Source organism: Sus scrofa, chromosome 2, assembly GCF_054392235.1.
Source record: "Sus scrofa isolate SSC_HxYL_T2T_F1_AM1 chromosome 2, Sscrofa_HxYL_maternal_Yorkshire_Landrace_v2.0, whole genome shotgun sequence".
NCBI lineage: Eukaryota > Metazoa > Chordata > Mammalia > Artiodactyla > Suidae > Sus > Sus scrofa.
This window is the reverse complement of record NC_139384.1, coordinates 108354850-108377056: the sequence shown is the minus strand read 5'-3', so window position 1 is coordinate 108377056 and position 22207 is coordinate 108354850. Positions and strand designations below refer to the sequence as shown.

The window sequence follows — 22207 nt, the reverse complement described above, 5'->3', positions numbered from 1 at the left end:
AATATTGAAATAAAAAAGTGAATATCAAATAGTTCAATAAGTAACGATTGAATGAAATGATATACAGAATAATCTTTATAACAGTTCTGAAAATTCAATTTATATATTTTACTAAAATAGTGAAGAGAGCTATTCCACCATGTGGAAATCTTTTGCCCTAGTTAACTGTGAACTATATAGTAGTTTATTCTTTTAAGATTAATTTAGGAGTTTCTGTTGTGGCTCAATGGGTTAAGGACCCAACACTGCCTCAAGCTGCAGCGTAGGTCACAGATGCAACTGGGATCCGACATTGCCATGGCTGTGGTTTAGGCCTCAGATGTACCTACAATTAGATCCCAAGCCCAGGAACTTCCACATGCCAGAGATGCAGCTGTAAAAAGGGGGAAAAATTAATTTATTCACTAAGTCACTATAACTCTCATTGAACTCACCATTGGGGTAAAGATGTAATCCAGCCCCAGCTGTGCTTCCAAATTCTGCGCATACACAAACAAGGAAACCTGGCCAAGAGCCCCTCTGCTCCTCTGGGCCACCAATGTTAAACTTCCTTGGGTTTCATTTACTTCAAACCTATAATAAAGAAGATACATTCATTTTTCCTCGTAAGTTTTTATTCATTAGAGAGTAAAGAATCAGAAACTCAAAATAGGACTCTCACACAGCCTTGGGTTTACCTGCTATGTTGCCACTCAATTATGCCTCGAGCACCATCATTGGCATCAATAATAATTTGCGCAGTCAAGCCCTCTGAATCTGAAAAAAATGAAGACATTTTAAAATAAACATAAGTGATTTAAAAGAGAACTATCTGATACAGAATTTAAAGATCATATCTTTGGTATTAACAGTTCCCAGTACAGAGAAACTGTTGACATATTCAAAACATGTTTAAGAGAATAACACGTAAATGTTCATAACATTTGAACAAGGAAACTTTTTGATAACAGGAACCACTGACTTAAACAAATTTAATCAACTCCAAACAGTATAAAAGAAGCAAATGAAGTTATGGTTTTATTTCTATATTTTAAAGGTAATCAGTAAATTTCTTTTTAATTTTAATGATTTTTATTTTTTCCATATTTCTATTATTTTAATACATGTCAAGAGGAAAGAAAAATGGGGATAGTCACAAGGAGTAGAAAGAGGAAGAAAAAAAATGGGACGAGTAAAGCAGGAAATGCTGCAGAGAAAAATACAGGTGTGCAAAAGAGAGAGTGAGAGATAGGGTTATGAACAGGCTGAGACAGGTGGGAAATACGGGGGAAGGTTAGGCAGAATAAAGATTAAGCTTAAAGTAAATTTCTCTTAAGCCTTTATATTCTGTATTCTACCAATTTCAGTATATTACCTATATCCATTATTCAAAACCCTTACTCTTTGTTCTGTTTTTTAATAAGTTTGTCCTTTATCTTTTAAATGTTAGAGGCTCCAGCTTACTCTAGAATACTTATAACAGCTGCCTGGGTGAAGAAGGGTTAAGAAGAGAATCCTCCCTGAGTGAAGAGGCTAGACAGTGTTGAGGAAAGAATATAAAATCAGGATTTGTGCCCATCAAACTAGAGGCTACAGAGCAGTAGGTCAGCTCCACAGTGTCCTAGCTGTGTGACTTTGGCATGCTACCTAGTGTCTCTTAGCCTAAGCTCCTTCATCTGCAAACTAGGAAAACATAAGGGATAATGGTACTAATATACAAAGCATTTAATATGGGGGCATTAGGAGTTCCTGTCATGGTGCAGTGGTTAACAAATCCGACTAGGAACCATGAGGTTGCGGGTTCGATCCCTGGCCGCGCTCAGTGGGTTAAGGACCCAGCCTTGCCGTGAGCGGTGGTGTAGGTCAAAATGCGGCTCAGATCCCGAGTTGCTATGGCTCTAGCATAGGCCAGTGGCTACAGCTCCGATTAGACCCCCAGCCTGGGAACCTCCATATGCTATGGGAGCAGCCCTAGAAAAGACAAAAAAAAAAATGTGGGGGCATTAGAAAGCCCCTATCAAAAGGTAAACTAATCAAATTACCTCTAATCTGAGCATAAGGAAATGTGATATACTCTGTTAGTTGTCTTAGTACAAGCAATAATTACCTTGTAATAATTGCTTGATGTAAACAGCTTAGTCACTGGAATCACATATTTGCTTTGCAAAACAAAGTAGAAACTTTTCAAATAATAATAACATATTAAAAACTGTTTATTCCTTTTCCCTATTTTCAAAGTTAGCATTTTGAGCCTCTGAAGTGAATGAGGAACACGTATTCCTTAGGCTACCGCTCTTGGCTGTGCTTCTTCTCCTTTAAGCCAGACTAATTTCCTCTCTGCCCTGAGCACCTTCTAATCAAGGGATGGGGAGCAGGATACCTCAATGCTATTCACCGCCCCCCCCAACTAGGCCATCATACCTAAAAGTTTCAGACAAAATTTCCAATATCAAACATCTAAATCATAAATAGGAGTCTGTGTTTTAATAACAGGAATACATCCTTTTAAAGTAATCTACATAAATTTTGTACTAAGGTTCAAGTTTTACCTTTCAGTCTGTAATGTATTAACTGAGTCTTTTCTAAAGCATGAAAAGAAAGAGATAAAAAGTCAAAAAAGGAATAGAGAACACAACAGAAAAACAAACAAAATCTCTGTTTAATTTAAGAGAAAATAAAAGCATCTGGTAGTATGGAGATCTAATGAAAACAACAAATTAAATTTTAAAAGGAAATTCCCTTCTTAAGAACTAATTCTATTCTGAAGATTACAAATGTGGTTATAAAAGAGTTGTAATGTTTTAAAAGCATCAGACAATAATTCTTAAACATCTTTACACTGTCCAATGTACAAAACTACAGTAGATGATGGTCTCTAAATTAAAATAAATCTAGAAGCCCACCATAGTTTAACATATAGCTGAGATTAACAAACTTCACAACGATTACTCTGACTAGAAAATGAAACTTTACTTCATTTGCAGAGAGTAAATAGAAACAAACCAACAAAAAAGTCCATCATACCTAGTCTAGGAGGAAATGAAGTAGAAGGAGCCATGATAAGCTCCACATAAGTTAAATTCACGAGAAAATATTCTTCTAGTTCTGGTATATCGTCCTGCAAAAATTACAGCCATTAAATTTTCTATAATTATGCTCTCAAATTAATCATCTTTCCTAAGTTGTTTTCTTTATCTTATAAATATATATACTTAAACAATGCATGGAAAATATAAAATTGCAAACACAGAGTAGAAAAAATTTAAATCAGAAAAAAATACAGGAGTTCCCGTCGTGGCGCAGTGGTTAACGAATCCGACTAGGAACCATGAGGTTGCGGGTTCTGTCCCTGCCCTTGCCCAGTGGGTTAACGATCCGGCGTTGCCGTGAGCTGTGGTGTAGGTTGCAGACGCGGCTCGGATCCCGCGTTGCTGTGGCTCTGGCGTAGGCTGGTGGCTACAGCTCTGATTCAACCCCTAGCCTGGGAACCTCCATATGCCGCGGGAGCGGCCCAAGAAATAGCAACAACAACAACAACAACAAAAAAAAAGACAAAAAAAAAACAAAAAAAAAAAAAGAAAAAAATACATATGTCTTGGCGATGACTTTTTTGGATTTGACAGCCAAAGCAACAAAATCAAAAATAAACTAGTGGGACTATATTAAACTGAAAAGCTTCCGCAGAGCAAAAGAAAACATCAACAGGAGTTCCAGTCATGGCGCAGTGGAAGTGAATCCGACTAGGAACTATGAGGTTGCGAGTTCAAATCCTGGCCTCGTTCAGTGACTTAAGGATCCAGCATTGCCATGAGCTATGATGTAGGTCACAGATGCGGTTCAGATCTGACGTTCCTATGGTTGTGGCATAGGCTGGCGGCTGCAGCTCTGATTAGACCACTAGCCTGGGAACCTCCACATGCCGTGGATGCAGCCCTAAAAAGACAAAAAGACAAAAAAAGAAGAAGAAAAGTAAAAGAAAACATCAACAAAAGGCAACCTATGGAACAGGAGACAATATTTGAAAATGATATATATATCCAAAGTATATTTTAAAAGGCATGCAACTCAATAGCAAAACAATAAATAATCTGATTTAAAATGCAGAGGAACAGAATAGAAAATTTCCAAGGAAGATATACAAATGGCCAACCTGGACATAAAAAAAATGCTCAACATCACTAATCATCATAGAAATGCACATCAAAACCACAATGAGATTTCATCTCACACCTGTTAGACTGGCTTCTACAGAAAAGCCAACAGATAAGTGAGCAAGGGAACCATTACACACTGCTGGTGGGAATGTAAATTGGTACAGCCACTGTGAAAAACAACATGAAAGTTCCTCAGAAAGTTAAAAATATCCAGCAATCCCACACCTGGGTGTTTATCCAAAGGAAATGAACACAGGATATCAAAAAGGTATCTGCAGTCTGATAACTGCAGTATCATTCACAATAGCCAAGATACAGAAACAACCTAAGTGTCTGTCAATGAATGAATGGATGAAGAATATGTGGTATGTATATAAAGTGGAATATAGAGCCTCAAGAAAGAAGGAAATCGTGCCATTTTTGACAACCTGGATAAACATTGATGGCATTATGCTAAGTGAAATAAGCCAGACAAAGGAAGACAAATACTGCATGGTACAACTTATACATGGAATCTAAAAAAAAAAAAAAAAAGTTTTATCAAATCTTATGCTGTGGGAGTTCCCTTCATGGCTCAGTGATTAACAAAGCTGACTAGGATCCATGAGGATGCAGGTTCGATCCCTGGCCTCACTCAGCGGGATAAGGATCTGGCACTGCGGTAAGCTATGATGTAGAACGCAGATGCGACTCAGATCCCGAGTTGCTGTGGTTGTGGTGTAGGCTGGCAGCTGTACCTCTGATTCAACCCCTAGCCTGGGAACTTCCACATGTTGAGGGTGTGCGCCTAAAAAGCAAAAAAAAAGCAAACAAACAAATCTTGTGCTGTGTCATGTACTGACACAGTGTTACCTTTCATCTTACACCTTCAGAGTTCTCATACTATTATATTAGGTCATAGTGCCATGGGAATAAACAAAGAACTACTGACTTCAGATGGTAGATGCTGTATAGTACATATAATTTTTAAAAGTAAAAAACCACTGAAAAATATAATTTTAAAAACAGAACGACCAAAATATATAGTAATTGAAAATTATTTTTCTGGAGTTCCCATCGTGGCACGGTGGTTAAGGAATCTGACTAGGAACCATGAGGTTGTGGGTTCAATCCCTGCCCTTGCTCAGTGGGTTAACCATCCGGCGTTGCCGTGAGCTGTGGTGTAGGTTGCAGACGCGGCTCAGATCTCGAGTTGCTGTGGCTCCGATTAGACCCCTAGCCTGGGAACCTCCATATGCCATGGGTGTGGCCCAAGAAATGGCAAAAAAGACCAAAAACAAACAAACAAACAAAAAGGAAATTATTTTTCTAAGGCAATATTCACTCTCTTTCTTTCTCCTTCCCCACCACACCATCGCCTACCTTCCACAGACATACTATTTTCATAACACTTTTAGAAATGAATTTACATAGTTGAAACATCAAATCCCCAAACAGCACAAGATTCCACAATATGAACAACCATCTAAAATGCAATTTTGGTCACCAACGATTACTTTTAAGTTCAACCAAAATCACATTTTATACCAACAGACGGTGAGATTGAACCAGTCCTAACAACTAGGACACTGACCTACAGGGCTTTGCTAATACAATGAATCCTTTGGAGAATTCAAAAAGTTCCTTAAAAATCTCATAGGCCAATGTCATGTTAAAGGAGAATGCCTTAAGGAAATTTTCTTTATCACAAAATGTTTCTATATGAAAATACTCAGCAGAGCAGCCTATCTAGACAAGAACAGAATCCCCTGTATGGTTTTTAAAAAGTCACAAAAAGAAATAAACTGACTTAAAGGCACCAGAGTATTTAACCAATTTCTACTTTTTATCTGGTTATTCAGGTTTAATACAGGAACAACAACAAAATAAGCGTTTTACCTCAAGTATAGTAATGTTGATGGCTGCTGCTGTCTGCCCTTCTTCTAAAATCAGAAAGCCAAATACTGGGACAAAGTCAACATCTGGGTCAGCTAGGTTTCCTTCCGTTTGGTTCTTTGGCCTCAACATTCCAGGAACTGTGGTATATGTGACATTAATGGCTCCTAATTGAATTGGATGGGAAAAGATTTTATAATTATTTATAGTTGAAATATGATATCTGCTCACGAACTTTTTAACTTTCCTAAAAGCACCTATAGCAGCTATATGACTAACCCCAATTCCTCACCGCTTCCTATGTCCTTGGCCTTTACCATGTAATGGCTCAGTTATGTTGCACTTTGGCCAAGGCATACTGCTTTCTGCCCTATCTCCAGACTTTGAATTTGACCATCTCACTTATTTTGGCTGCTAGGACAAAGTAAGAGGGATGATGTGCTTCTTCTGAGCCTAGACCGTAAGGGGCCTGACATGTTTTTGCTTGCTTTCTTGTACCTCTGCTGCTGCCAGGAAAAGAATGAGGTACATATGGAACAGTCATACCTGGCCAAGCCCAGCCTCAGTCAGAGGACCAAGAGCCAGCCTGTCATCATATGCTGCTGAGATTTTACAATTGTTTGTTATACAGTATCCTGTAACACTAAATAGTTCTCTAATCTTTCAGAAATAAAGTTATAAAGTCCTGTCCTGAATTAACCATTTTTTCCTGTCCCTGATTTATTTTCCCAAGGCCTTGCATCCATTCCAAGAGAATATTTTTTTTTAATTTTTTTTATTTTCCCACTGTACAGCAAGGGGGTCAGGTTATCCTTACACGTATACATTACAATTACATCCCCCCCCCCTTTCTTCTGTTGCAACATGAGTATCTCGACAAAGTTCTCAATGTTATTCAGCAGGATCTCCTTGTAAATCTATTCTAAGTTGTGTCTGATAAGCCCAAGCTCCCGATCCGGACACAAATCTACTTAAAAGAGACACCCGCATGTTCATTGCAGCACTATTCACAATAGCCAGGACATGGAAACAACCCAAATGTCCATCGACAGAGGATTGGATTCAGAAGATGTGGTATATATACACAATGGAATACTACTCAGCCATAAAAAAGAATGACATAATGCCATTTGCAGCAACATGGATGGAACTAGAGAATCTCATACTGAGTGAAATGAGCCAGAAAGACAAAGACAAATATCATATGATATCACTTATAACTGGAATCCAATAGAATATTTTAAAAGCATCTGGAGGAAACTCCATTCCTTCTAGAGTTAACACAAACCTAGAGATCCAAATTCTCTGTTGATGAAAAGCTGAACTGTCATGTTAGCCTCTTGTAGCAAAACAAATCTTGATGAAAGAGCAAAATTTAAAACTCCATGTGGTTCATCACTGGCTTCCACAGTCAGAACAGCTGCAAATCCTTGAGCATCGAGCAGAGCAGTTCCTGCTGGTGCAACTCCTAGGAGTGTCAGGGACCATAAGAAATCTTGCAGTGATTTGACATTACCTTCTAAATACTTAAAATAGAACCCCATTCACTGTTTCCCTGAAACAGTAACCAAAAAGTTGTTACTGTTACTTCTCTAACAGAAATCTGAGGGTTGACAAACAGAACCTATCTTTTAGTTTTCTTCTTCTATAGCAAATCATGAATATTTTTTGCTTGATTATTATCATCCTTATCTGCTATACCGGTCATCTGAATTACAGAAGTTGAGTAGAAACTGTGGAAATGACTTAGATAATTTGCCCAAATGATTAAATCTGTTTTATCCATATAACTGATCCAGAATCCAAATTTATCTGTTAGTATACAATTAATTTCAGAAAAATTCTACCTTTGGAAATATGTTTTATTCCATAGGAACTATTGAGAAAAAAATTAGGGGTTTTAACTGAATCCATAGAGATAAGTATTTTCATTCTGAATTGATTTTTTTTTGGCTCTAAATTTTAATGAGACAGACGATATTTAAAATAACCATACTATTTTAAAAATCAGTATGTATCTAATTGTTAAATACAGAGATAACAACTATTATTTTTTCAGAAAATAATTTAATTAAATTCTGCATTACCTTGTGTCCTGACATCATACAGAATGACCTGGTACACTTCTTTCTCCTCAGGAATGTTGTCGTCCAACAAATGCACAAATAGTGTTTTATTCAACGACCCCTATGTCAGACAGAAAGAAACTCATCCCTCTACTGTCTTTGTACACAAACTATCTCCTGCTTTTATTGGTCTTATAAATTGTGCATCCAAATATATTTTTTACTTAAAGTGTTCTGTGGCTTAAAAGTAAATAAAAAACTGTTGACTCATAGGAAACCAGGCTTAAAGTAGATAGGGAACAACCAAGGGGGATTTTAAGTGCTGAGCTAATGAATGTAGATCTTATTTAATGAGCAATGCAGCACTACTGAAAATTTCAGACAAAGCAGTACTTTGGAAAGCTTTCTATAGCAGTGGTGAATGGAAGAAACACCGGTATGAAAAAGAAGGCGTGTTTACAGAAACCAGTTATTAGAAGTCAAATGCAGTACACAAAGCAGAAAGTTATAGGGCTTTGGCTTAGTACTGAGGCAGTGAAATGAAGAGAAAAAGAATTGAACATGTTATTAAACAAGAATTCATACTGAGTATGGAGAAGAGATGACAGAGTTTACTACAAAGTAGTGCTAAATTTTCTGTCCAAGAACTGTTTTTATACAGTTATTTTCCACCAATTAATTTCTTTCAAACTATTCAGGCAGAGCCTTTAAATGCAACCTCAAAGAAGATACTGTGTAAAGAGATAAAAAAAGGCATTTGTTTCTAGACCTGTATTTGCTGTTCCATAGCAATGAAACATCTGAAGTTCCAAGAGCACTTACAGTTCCAAGGCAGTGAAGAGTAGAAGAGGGGCGGCAGTACTTCACCATCTTCAGAATAACACTGTTGACACCCACAGCAGGAGGGCAGGAAAGCATCAAGAGGGCTTGCCTCAAATACAAAGTCAGCATTTTCTATCTCCTTAAAGGAGATTCAAGTGCATATAGAAAAATAAACCCCTTCCTAAGCCTTAGAAATTCTCTATTTGAGGAATGTTCTTCTTTTAGGTTTCTAACCAAGTAGCTCCATCATCAATCTCTATTAATCCCTGAATTACATAATCAGTTTTCCCATTTTCCTCACAATACATGGTTTCTTCCAGATACGTGTGGTAAAGCTTTTCTTGGTGGTATTACCTCAGGAAAGAAGAGCTGTCCAGTAAAGTTAGCAAAATTGAGTTCTAGGTGTTTCCCAGTAATTTTCCAGTTAACAGTAACATTTCCTCGACCAGGGGGTGTTCTTATCACATGGAATTGTAAAATTTCTCCTGCAAGTGAAATGTACAGATTGATGAATGTTTAAGGTAAAATGAAGTTGACATCTGAAGTCAACAAAACCCAAATCCCAAACATGCAACTATTATAGCACCTTTTCCAAGAACATTACAAAACTGTTGTTTGTAATTTCCTAGAATCTTTATACATGCTTACTGCTTATCAACACATTATTGTTTATCCCACTTCTAAATACTTCCATTTAGTAGAACAACAGAAGGTCAATATGCAAAAGTTACAAAAGCACACACTAAAATGGAAAACACAAACTTCTGTTCACTCCAAAACATGCCCCAGAACAAAAATGTTCTGTAAATTAAATAACTGAGTCCTCATGGTCAAAACTAGTAATAACACAAGTAAATTCTTTCTTCACTTCTCAAAAGGACACAAATTCCTTACACTGGTATGCAATGTGATTTTACACAATGCAAGCATAAAAATGCTTGCAAATACCTGAAAATCACATTTCTTTAAATGGTAACTTACATATATCATCAATGATTTTGTTTTATAAAAAGAAATGCAAAGGAAAGATGTCAAATGTGTACATCAACCTCTCTAACTTCACCAGAGCTACAGTTATCCTTCCTGGATAATTGAATCATTTTAGATACTTTCCATTCCTGGATTTTATCCTCATGTAATACTTTGTAAAATTGAATAAAATCATAGTAGTCATTTCCTCTAAACTGAGGAAAGTAAGCTCATAGGGAGTATTGCTGATGGGCACTTGACTTGCTGAAAATATGCTAAATTCAAAAGTTTTAAGATAAATACAAGTTAAGGTATACAAATAAACTATATTATTTAAAAAAGTTATAAAAAGATGAATGAACTGATGTTTAAAAGAATTTTAAAAACACATCCTTATTCAAATTTTATAGCAGAGATATATAGTTGACATCCATGTATATTCACTAAAAAATAGCACTTTTACTTAGCTATCCAAATAAATACTTGTGACATTTTTAAATGAGAATAGAAATAAAACAATATAAAATTCCTTTCCAAATATTTTTTAACTATCAATTTATTTTATTTTTTGAAGATGATAAAATTAAGCAATTATTTCTAATGGAAAGGTCTTCTAAATTAAAATATAAATTTAGAGATTATCTTAATTTTAATTATTAAAAACAAAATAAAAATGTTATACTAAATTTAAGCACAGATAACTTTAATAAAATAAATTATCTGGGGACAGCAGAAAATATAAGAAAGCAAAACAACAGAAAAACTTCTAAATAAAATAAATAATTATTTAGTGTATACATTTTTAAATGTTTCAATACAAAAAAAAATTTAATCGCTATTACATTAGTAGGCTATGACTTGGATTTTTTTTTTTTTTTAACATATAGGAACAGCTATTACAAATCAGTGTCCAAAGGTTAGGATATATTGAAAGAATGGGTATAATCAGCCATAAATGCCATATCATTTTAAATTGCTTTACTTGCATAGCTCATGTGAATAAAACAGAGGCATTACAACGAAATCCTGGAGTCTATTGATCACCATGCAGAATTTCTCAAGGGTTTATTACTAAAAGCCACGCAACAACCCTGGAGTTACTAAGCCGTTTCATCTGCACTGTTGTCTAGTGACGTAAATAAAAAGGTATACAGTGTCATGGTTTTCAAATTTTTTAAAAAATCACAAAACTTAGTAACACTTCAAAAAAAATTATGGAAGTTTGATCAAGTACTAAAAATTTAATGAGAACACATGTGGCAAAAGAAATGTAGGTCAATAAAAACCCATGTTTAAGGAGAACCTATAAACATCACAATAAAAAAAATTATAGTTGTAAGATGGTACAAAGAGATTTGGGAATAAATACACCATTAAGGGTAAAACTAAAAATGAAATGTTAAGCAGAGCAAAAAGTAAAATCTTACTACAAACTTATTATACATAAAAATACGCAGTCTAATACCAGCTAATATTGCCTTTGAAAATGTAACACGTTACCATGTAACTTGCAAGAAAATATGCAAAAAAACACAATTTGAAGCACAACACACAAAAACACATAAAAAGTAAACCAAGTATTCCTTAAATTCATAATCTGATAATCCTACTGAAAACCATGTCAACAGAATAAACAGTGTGAAGATTTTCCTAATAATCGAAACAAAGGTACAGACTCTGCCTCTTTAAGGCAGACTGCTAAGAATCCGGCCCATTCAAGATGCCTTCTTAAAAAAAACTACCAGAAAGCTAGCTTCTACCAAGAGGAGGAGTCAAAGAATATAGGAAAAAAGAAAAAATTAGGAACAAGTGCTCAGTCCTCTAAATGTAAGGGAAGGACAAAAGGGTTGGTCCTAGAGAGGGAAGGCAAAATTTTTAGATAATATATTTTACCACACTGAATTCTGATTTTTGCCCAGATGGGCCCTCCCCTACCAAAGAGTCTGACTAATAATTCTCAGAAGACCACCTTGGTATGAAATCTAGAGTCCAACCCAAGTTTGAGATACATCTTAACTCTAAAGATCTAGCATATGGGTTCTAGGTCTAGCCTAACATAAATAAGAATATTAATATAAAATTCATTTTGATAACCCAGTGTTGTGTCTACTTGTGGCCAAATCAGGATTCTTGTTACAAAGACAACCATCAACCACAATGGAAATGGTTGATGGAAAAAAAAATGGAAAAACTAAAATATAGGAAACATGTTTTAATAGATTCATGTATATACATGGTATATAAGTACCATCCAAATTGATTGTGCTCTGTAAATAACAGAAAATGATTTAAAACAACTACCGGGGAATGGATAATGTGAAACACAAACTGTCAATAAGAACAGTTAAGGGAAAAAAGTACAGCATTTCTAATACAGCAGTTCGGTAAATATTTTTTTAAAGAATCAGATTTATTGTTCAGATCTTTGCCTAGAAAAGGTACATGTTGTCTCTGAGAAAAGGAAAAATTTTAAATCCAATGTCATTTAATGATTAGTGATTATGATGCTGCAGAGCTGTGTGATGGACTCATGTAGAACACAGATTTATAAAGGGCATGTTTATACATAGTTTGCAACCACAGTAAAAATCTATTGTCTCATATTTCTAAATTCTGCCCACCACATTTGAAAGAAAGTAATATTTACCATTGGGAAATTGTCCAATTGCTTTAGGATAAAAATGTAGAAATGGGATTCTACAAAATTCAACACATTGTTAAACACTAAGGCGATTCCTCACCATGAACTGAAAATGTATTCTAAAGCCAGAATTTCAGCATAGTCCATATTTTAAATCTAATCACATAAAGGAAACTCCAACAGTAGGCCAAAAGCAATTGTTAACATTGTTAAAAGCCCAGAAGGCACTATTTGTTTTACGCTATTTGTTTAGCAGTTATCTTTGAAGAATCACCAGCAAGTTTTTCATTAATTCATTTTTGTAAACATATGCCTGATAAACATTTGCCTATGCAATTTCAGAGTGATATAAAGAATGCACACACAAAATACTAAGTTCTTGACATATGACATGTTTCTTAGAAAGCAAAATTAGACTGAGGAAAAGGTTTAGGAGGACAGGGAAAGAAAACTAAAAAAAAAAAAAAAGAAAAAGAAAAATTCCTCCCAATTTTTATTTAGAAAACGTAAAAAAGTCTAAGGAGTACTAATTAATAATAGCAATTCACTGTTTTACTTTCTGTACCAAACTCATGCTCATAGATTGATATGATGAAGCAGATTCTTAAATCAGTAACACAGTTGGACCACATGTGTAGCAACTAATCATTTTTCCTCTTGGCTTCTCCTGTAGACATTTAGCTGCTGGAAACTAAAGAGACCACAATCTGGTTTTCAGGTTAGGTCCGTTCAGGCGAAAGAGAACATAGGTGCCAGTGTCTACAGTTTCTCCAAGATGACTTGGTGCTCAGTATGTGAGCCTGAGTTTCTTCAGAGCCTCCAATCCACCACTACCGCCATTACCCAGACTCTCATAAGATGCCTTTATGACACTAGCTGCTTTACAGTCAAAATTCTTCTGCAGTGATCCTAGACATCTAAATATTTTTGTAGTCTTAAAAGAAAAATCCCATCATATTGCTGAAAATAACACACCTAGTCTAGCTCTAAGCACTCTCTTCAATCTAATCCCTTCTCTGTGCCTGAACTTATTTATAACTTTCATGACACTAACACTCTTACTCTCTTCTTGGATGCAACTTTCTCCCCTGTATTTCTTCAACAAAACAAAAACAGGTCCAAAATACCCTTCACTTTAATCTATTTTCTCCAATTTTTCTCCTTTCCTTGCTCTCATGGCCAATAAGCAGAATATCCCCCAAGGTAGTGCTTCTCACAATTATAGCAGTAAAGAACAAGGGGTTTTGTCTTTTGTTTTGTTTTCCTTGATCAAAGACTGACTTTTAAAAAAGCACATACACAATAAAATAAATGACTAGGTAAGTTAAATGGCAAAAAAAAAAAAACACATGCAAAATACAAGCCTATGGATATCACTTTTGGATATCACAGCAGAATGAGATTGCCATAAAAGTCTCTAGAAAGATTATTTCCATTTTCGAACTTACCTTGTCACAAACCAGAAGCAAATGCTTTATGTGCAGGCATCAGCTTGAGGACTAACTTTGAGGACCACTGCCCCCAAGGCCTCTAAGTCCTGTCTTTTGTTACCCTTAGATTTTTGCTTTTCGTCCCAAGCTCTCCTTTAAAATTTCTCTGCAGTTACCACTGCTCCCTCTAGCCCATCTGGGAGTTGAATCAGCTTGCTGCCCATGTTTGTTTTGTTGTTGTTGTTTTTGCCTTTTTACGGCCACATCCGCGGCATGTGGAGGTTCCCAGGCTAGGGGTCTAATCGGAGCTATTGCTGCCAGCCTACACTAGAGCCACAGCAATGCCAGATCCAAGCCATGTCTGCGACCTACACCACAGCTCATGGCAATGCCAGATGCTTGCGGCCCATGTTAGTAGGAGACATACTGGTTACAGTCTTGTGATAACTAAAGAAAACACATTCTTATTGAGGTCTCTTCCCTCCTCCCTGGCAGAGCCTTTTTACCCCTCTCCCCTTTGCCTTTTGCTTTTCCCAGCACCCTGGCCCGGTGGTCCCCACAACTCCAACACTGATAACTTGCTTTTCTTCTTCAATCCATAAGGATCTTAATAATTTTCCTGATTCCAACTATTATCTCTAAAAATCCAATTTCCATCTCTAGCTTGAGATAGAATCAGGTTCTCTCACCAATTTCCTCCTCTCACATGGACACGGTTACTCAAACTCATTATTCTTCCAACTCGAATCTTGAAATATTTACCCAAAGTTCCTACAGTATCAGGTTCTGCAGTAGACAGAAGTCCAAATGAAATAAAGTTTCTTCTCACAAGGTAACCTATGGCATAAGCTTCTGATTCAGACTAGGTCTAAGCTCCATCATGAATAACTATGTGCCCGCCAGATAGTCCCTCTGAAATTCAGTTTCCTTACGTGAAAATCTGGTGTGTATCATCACACCCACTTCATATTTCTATGGTTAAAATTAAGTGAAATAATGGATGTGAAATGTCTGGCATGCAGAAAACACTCAATAAATGTTATTGTTGTTGTCATTATTATGAAGATTAACTCCTCCTGCAGTAACTTTTTACTTATACTACAAATGATTTCCCAAGAGTTAATGATCTGTCTTTAGATGAGACCTATAGCAATTTGTTAGTCACTTTTACTTGCTACTGCTATGACAACATGAGATTGTAAACCATTCATAAAAGGAAAGAGTGTTGGGAAAATGTCTCAGGCATTTGCATTAAGTTAAATAAACTTGCAACTTGGGAGCACACTAAGGTAAAAAGTGATGCACCCTAAAATGCATTCAGTTTCCAGCACAGCCACTAATTAACTATATGACTTCATCCTGTCATTTATTCTCTCTGTCTTGGTTTTCACATCTGTAAAAACCCAAGTCCAAATGCATGGTCCTTTTCATTTCTTAACTCTCTGAGGTACAATTTGTTTTTAAATTTTAAACACAAGTTATAGTAAAACGTAGACTATAAATACCAGTTTTATCTCAGTCTTCTTCAAAGTCAAAAATATTGCTATAATGTTCTAAACTAATTAAAACTTAGCCTATAAGTATAAACCCTATATATGATGTAAAATATTAAGATTCAAGGAAATTTTGTTTTTTTAAGAGAAAAAAATGACATTTTACAGTTTGTTCTAGTTTGGCACTTTGTTCATAAGACATATATACATCAAATCCAGGTTAATTGACTCACTGATTACAAACTCTTGTTTGTTTTGAACAGAGAGCCAATGTTTCACTATTTAACATCAACACCTACCACTGAACACATTTAAGCTAATTGCCCAGAACTCTGCGAAGCATGTTACATTTATTGGTTCACTTCATCCTCACACAGAAACCTATAAGAGGAATGGTATTTCCCCTCATTTAACAGATGAAAAAGCTGAGCATCCTAGATTTGACTCATTTCCTTAAAATCACACTAGTGGCAAGCTAGGACACAACAGCAATCTGCAAGGCCTCTACATCTAGCTCAACAGTTCACGATCCAGCGCTCTCCCAGATAAGCCCCACGTACATTAACATACGCCGCTGGACCAAATAATGAAAGAATTTTAAAAGTGGGAAACTTTAAAAGACTAGGCAAAAAATGACATCCAAGGAAAAAAGAATGAATGTGCTCAACAGAAAAAGGAACCCACCTTCATGACCTATGACAGATCTGGAAGCAGTCTGAAAGCTAACAACGCCTGCAACATTGTCATTGGCCAAAATGTTCACTCTAACAGTGTCGGAGCTGGGCAAAATTCTACTTCCGCCATCCGTGTATACTAAACTAACTATGATGCTTTCATCATCCTCTGGTTCCAAATCATCCAAAATGGTTAAGATGGCTATCTTTTTGGTTTCACCTACAAAGAATTAATGGAATAAAACCAAGTAAGAAAATCATCAACAGGGAATTTTCAAAGTTGTCCAAAATAACCTCTTTCCCAAAAAAAGTCTAGTAAAAATACATGAGTGAATTATAATAGTTCAGTATCATAAGCAATATTACTGCCACTATAAGCAAATGTTGCATGTTAATCTGTACACTCTTTTGCATATATAACACTGTAAAATCTCATTAATATGGACAGCCTTTGGAAAAAGACATTTTGAAGTATGGAGAGTTAAAGGGTACTATTATTTCAAGAAATCATGGTTTTACTTCCTGACCTTTAGCCAAGTACAGTGACCTAGCTAGGGGAAGAAGTTCTAAAACATCTTCCGTTTAGAAAGAGCTCCCTCTAGGCAGTGGAGCTGCATTCTAATTCTGGTATTACTGTGAATGATTTTCAGGTAATCAAGGCCAAACTTCCCGCAAAGACCAGGAACACTTTGGGAAGAGTGGTCAAAATGGGAAACAGAAAAGGATAGTAAATTCTGAGTGAAAGAACCTGCCAAAATGAGTTAAGTCTTTGGGGAGCCAGATGAGATGACAACATCCAATACTAGTGTCCAAGATGTGTGCAACAAAGAAAGGAGACAGAGAGGGATTCAAAGGGATGCGTGACAGGAACAAGGGCCAGGTAACCTACTTTGCAATTTAGTCTAGGACCCCATTAGCTGAATACCCCTAAACCCAACACAGCTTCTGCTGTGCAGCCTACAGTACTTTTCATCTGATTCTTTGTCACCTTCTAGAAAGAGGTTAAAAGGATGAGAAAAGGCAGGAAAAAGGAGAAAGTGGAAGTGAATGCACGTTCTCATAACACTGGTATATTTTATCAACTCAGTGTCAAGACTGGCTGGAGAAACTGTATATTATCTGAGAATTTAAGTTAACTATAAAATATAGTCCACTTTGTGTGATACTTAGGTTATAATTCAAAGTAATACTTATTTATACAATGCTATTACATGATAGGATAATTTTCTTTGTAGTTACCAAAGCCACTGGAAAAATCTAACTATAAATTTTCATCTCCGCTCCCTCCTCATTAAATTTTTATTATTTCCTTTGAAATTGGGAGAAGTGTTACCAGTTACCAACCTATCCACACACCCCCACCCGCATCAAGCATATCATCATTTCACTGTTTCCAAAAATCATTTGCTGGGAAATAACCACTACAGAATTTTTTTTTTTTTTTCGGGGCCGTATATGGAAGTTCCCAAGCTAGGGGTTGAATCAGACCTGCAGTTGCTGACCTACACCACAGCCAAAGCAACTCGGGATCTGAGCCAGGTCTGTGACCTAAGCCACAGCTCACGGCAATGCCAGATCCTTAACCCACTGAGTATCCTCATGGATATTAGTCAGGTTATTAACCCGCTGAGCCATAACAGAAACTCCTAGAAATGTTTTGTACCATTTTAAAAATTTACTCTAAAATATAATGCTTATTAGATGTTTCAAAAATTATAATCCATATGCATCATGATCCCAATTAGTTTCAAAAAAAGTACATAAGCATTAAAAGTTAAACAATAAAAGATGCACTGAATTGCTCTAAGATACGGAACTGTGAATAACATTTACTTTCTTCATTTTGTTGCATAACCTGAAGTTTTTACAAATATACATTACTTTTCAATCAGAAAAACACTATGTTAAAAAAAAAAGCCATATGGAGGGAGTTCCCATTGTGGCTCAGTGGCAATGAGCCCAACTAGTACCCATGAGTATGTGGGTTCAATCCGTGGCCTCGCTCAGTGGGTTAAGAATCTGGCATTGCCATGAGCTATGATATAGGTTGCAGACACAGCTCAGATCTCATGTTGCTGTGGCTGTGGCATAGGCTGGCAGCTGCCACGCTGATTCAACCACTAGCCTGAGAACTTCCATATGCTGCGGGTACAGCCCTAAAAAGAAAAAAAAAAAGAAAACCCATATAGAATGTATAACTGCCCAAATCTGGATTTAAACAATGATCTCAGTAAAGACACATTTCCTCTACTCAAAGAAAACTATTTTAAATATGTGAACTTTTGAAATTTTCAAATATTAGGTGATTCAACCAGACCTGGAAAAGAATCAGTGAATCTGACCTTAATTTTAATTATCATCCAACTTCTTTATAATTTCATTATTTGTGAAAATTTAAAATAGTGATCCCATCCAAGAACAGTATTATAAATTGATCTATCACTAGGCTTAATTTAATATGAATGAAGTCATCAAAGTTTATACTATTTACACTTACAAATTATTTTCTTTGGAGGTTTATGCTGATTTGTCTAGTGCATATGAAAAAGCTTCCCAGTTAATATTCATTTTCCTAGCTACCAGTACTTCTTACCCACATATTTTTTTGTAGATACATGGCTCATTTTATAACTTACAAAATTAAAACTTGCTTTAGAGAGCCTCTAACTTTCCTTAAAGGCTCTCTATCACACATAAAGAGGATAAAACTCACACATTGGCTGCAAATCTTCTCTTTGTAATAAACTGAAAAGATATACATGCAGACACTATCAGCCTGCCTATATCATGTCAACCATTAACAGGGCAACTAACTTCAATTTTTTTTTTAAAACCATCATTCATTTTACATATTAGCAAGAATGTATACAGTTAAGAATTCATGAGAACATTATCATGAAAACTGACAATAATGACTTTACCCGGGAAACCAAAATCCATTTAGAAGCATCACTCACCTTCAGCAAAAGTCAAAATGTCTCCAGCACCTATAAAATCCAAACCTTCAGTAGCTGTTCCACCAACAACACGCCACTCAACTGTCACCTGACCTAAGCTGCCCCCTGTCCTATGGATCATCATCTCCACTGTGCTTTGGGGCTGCTCCTGAACTTGGACATATGAGCCATTTTCCGAGGTATTGGGACTAATACTGTAGATCATAAATACTCCAAAGGCATCACCATTTAGCGCTATGACAACAGTAGAAGTATTTGGCTGTCCTATGGTTGGCTGATTTTTAAAACTGGCTGTGATGTTCATGAGGTGAACTTCAAGGAGAGAAATCAGGAAACTCTCATCCATCTCTGGGACATCATCGGGAAGAATAGAAACTGTGAGATTTGCAAATTCATCGCCTTCCAGCATCATGGCCCATTGCCTTGTCACAGGCTCATAGTCACTACCAGCCACAGCCTGACCACTAAAAAGAGACGCTACCCTGGTCATGTTCTTCTTGTAGGTCCAGAAGTCTGAGTTGTTAACAGTTGGCCTGCTCCATGATGTCATCCAGAAACACTGGGGGCCTTCAGAAGCACTGAGAAAGGAAAATGCTGAGCATGCGTGTTCTTTGAGGCACAAGGTGGCACAAGTGTACTGGGGTTCCCCCATTGCAGAGACGTTCACCCAAGTTCTCCAAAATGGGTCAGGGACCCCTTGAATTGGCGATTCATAGTAGGACAGTAAATCTTGACCCTCCTCAACGGCAAGAGCCACTACATCAATATCAGAAGTACTGTAGAACAGTAACAGCCGACCAAAGTGCCCTCCGCTAAAACATGGAGTGACAATTAAAAGACAGGTTAAGCTCTCAAAGCAATCTGTGGATTACATAGAGAAGAGAATACCAACTGTGGTTTTCTCTTTTCTTTTTTTAATGTATAAAATAATAGTACAAACACAACCATGTTTCTCAATTACATGTGTCTTTCATTGCTTTCTCATGTAAGGAAACTTGGCTTGCTTTCAATCAAACAATGCTTATTTTTAACCAAGCTATGCAAATATCTTGCAAGATATGCAAATCATATCCATTTCAGCTTTTCAAGTAGAATTAGAAAATCAATCTTCATGACTACATTTCGCAGAAACAAAGTAACAAAGATACCAACATGAGCACATTTCAAGGAAATGTAATTACTTGCCATAAGGTCACAAGACCAAGTATTTTCTATTTCTGAAGGAACTCAGTGAACTGTATGCTGCCTCACAAAAGAAATGCAGAAAAATTGAACCTGAAAATCAACCACTTCATGTGGCATCTGAGTATCTCTTAACTTGGAAACTACTTGTATTTAAGTTTTAATTCAAACAAATCATAGATTAAAGCAATAATTACTGGGGTTAGAAAGCCCAGTGATATATAATCCATTTCACTAATAAAAGGTATGAAAAATATAATGAGCTCTTTATATTAATAGATATAATTCATATAATAAATATAACATATAAAATAATTTACATTATATAAAACTACCAAACTTAAATTATTTAATTATTCAAGAGATCCTTTCCCACCACCCCACAAGTCCCATCACCCCTACAGATACAAGCAGCTATCTCATATACCTTCTCCTGACAGTTATGTTAGCACAGGAACTTCTCTCCAGAGGCTCTTGAACACGATACACCGACTGAACAAAGGCTACTGTACCATAAGGATTATCATTGGCAGGAATAATAACATTTGCCACTCGATCTAACCCAATAGTACCTCCACCAGAGGCATCAGTAAGTTGCACTTGAATAACCTAAAAATACAGTGAAAACTTCCTTAACAGAATCCTGGTTCTGAAAGTAGAGTAAAAAGATGCAGGAAAAAAAAATCAAAAATATCCACAGAAGTACAAGAATAAAATGAAATGTAATATAAATGGACTTAAAGAAAATCCTCCACTACATTTACAAACCTAACATGCAAGAGAACAATCCATCACCAGTTTTTAATAATCTGAGCATGATTACACATAAGAAATATATGCTGTTGAAGCTCCTTAACACTGTTATAAAAATCTTGTGAATCAATTTAAAGATGCCTGTTTATGTTTACCACTTCAATAATGTACTCTTATCTCCTATACCTTTTTTTTCACTAAAGTAAAATATTACATGTGTGCTTTATGAATAGTTAATTTATTATGCTTTATTTCTCACATTCTCATAAATGGGAATTCTCTGATAAAATTTAAAACAAAAACTCATATAATATCACCTAAATTTAGAGAAAAGAAAAAAGCTTTATATGTATTAACTAATACCTAATATTTTACAAGTGAATAATGACATAATTAGCATTCAAATGAAATTTTATGGACTTCCCTTCTATGAAAATTTGATGCTATTAAAGAATAAATACTATTAAATGCAATTTTATGAGACCAAAGTTTTAATAATTCTTGAATTTCATAAAATAAAATAAAATTATCCTCAGCCAATATGTGTTAGTGATGAATCAACTTCCCCACTGTGACTGTCTTTATTCACCACCTTGCTTCTTCATCATCAAAAATAAATATCAGGCAAATAAATCTAGCATGGTATTTGTCACACAGTAAATCCTCAGCACTGTTGAAGAATAAATGAACAAGTGGAAAATCAAAATCTACACTTAATTAAGACTGACTGGCTGGCTGACAAGCCAAAAGGGAGTTTGGATACAAACAAATTAAGAGTTTATATGGAACAATATAGCAAAACTTATGATAGATTATATATATAATCATTTAGCCAAAACTGTTGAAAATATAATTGTACAAAACAATTTTTTTTTAAATCTTTTTAGGGCTGCGTCCACAGCATATAGAGGTTCCCAGGCAAGGGGTCGAATCAGAGCTGTAGCCGCTGGCCTACACCACAGCCGCAGCAATACCAGATCTGAGCCATGTCTGCAACCTGCATCACAGCTCACGGCAACACTGGATCCTTAACCCACTGAGCGAGGCCAGGGATCGAACCCGCATCCTCATTTTCTAGTCAGATTTGTTACCACTGAGCCATGACGGGAACTCCACAAAACCATCTTATACTAGTAAACTGGTATGTGTATGTATATGAATATTCTGGAATATTCTTGGTTCTGTTATCTGTAAGAAACACTTTCACACTAC

General features: G+C 36.0%; 1 protein-coding gene across 6 annotated transcripts in view; it reads right to left on the bottom strand.

Moving 5' to 3' along the window:
• ADGRV1 (adhesion G protein-coupled receptor V1) overlaps positions 1–22207 on the bottom strand; it is a 536680-nt gene that overhangs the window by 391651 nt on the left and 122822 nt on the right. For 4 of the 6 annotated variants that reach the window (XM_085014024.1, XM_021085376.2, XM_085014023.1 and 1 more), the window contains 10 exons: positions 20670–20851; positions 19061–19872; positions 16114–16323; positions 9251–9381; positions 8096–8195; positions 7297–7476; positions 6012–6175; positions 3004–3097; positions 678–756; positions 435–573 (listed from right to left, as the gene is read on the bottom strand). In XM_085014024.1, the coding sequence (XP_084870150.1) occupies positions 435–573; positions 678–756; positions 3004–3097; positions 6012–6175; positions 7297–7476; positions 8096–8195; positions 9251–9381; positions 16114–16323; positions 19061–19872; positions 20670–20851 (2091 nt within the window). Of the gene's footprint in view, positions 1–434; positions 574–677; positions 757–3003; positions 3098–6011; positions 6176–7296; positions 7477–8095; positions 8196–8896; positions 9382–16113; positions 16324–19060; positions 19873–20669; positions 20852–22207 lie in introns of those variants that run through there. The other 2 variants (XM_085014027.1, XM_085014026.1) reach the window with 2 other exon arrangements.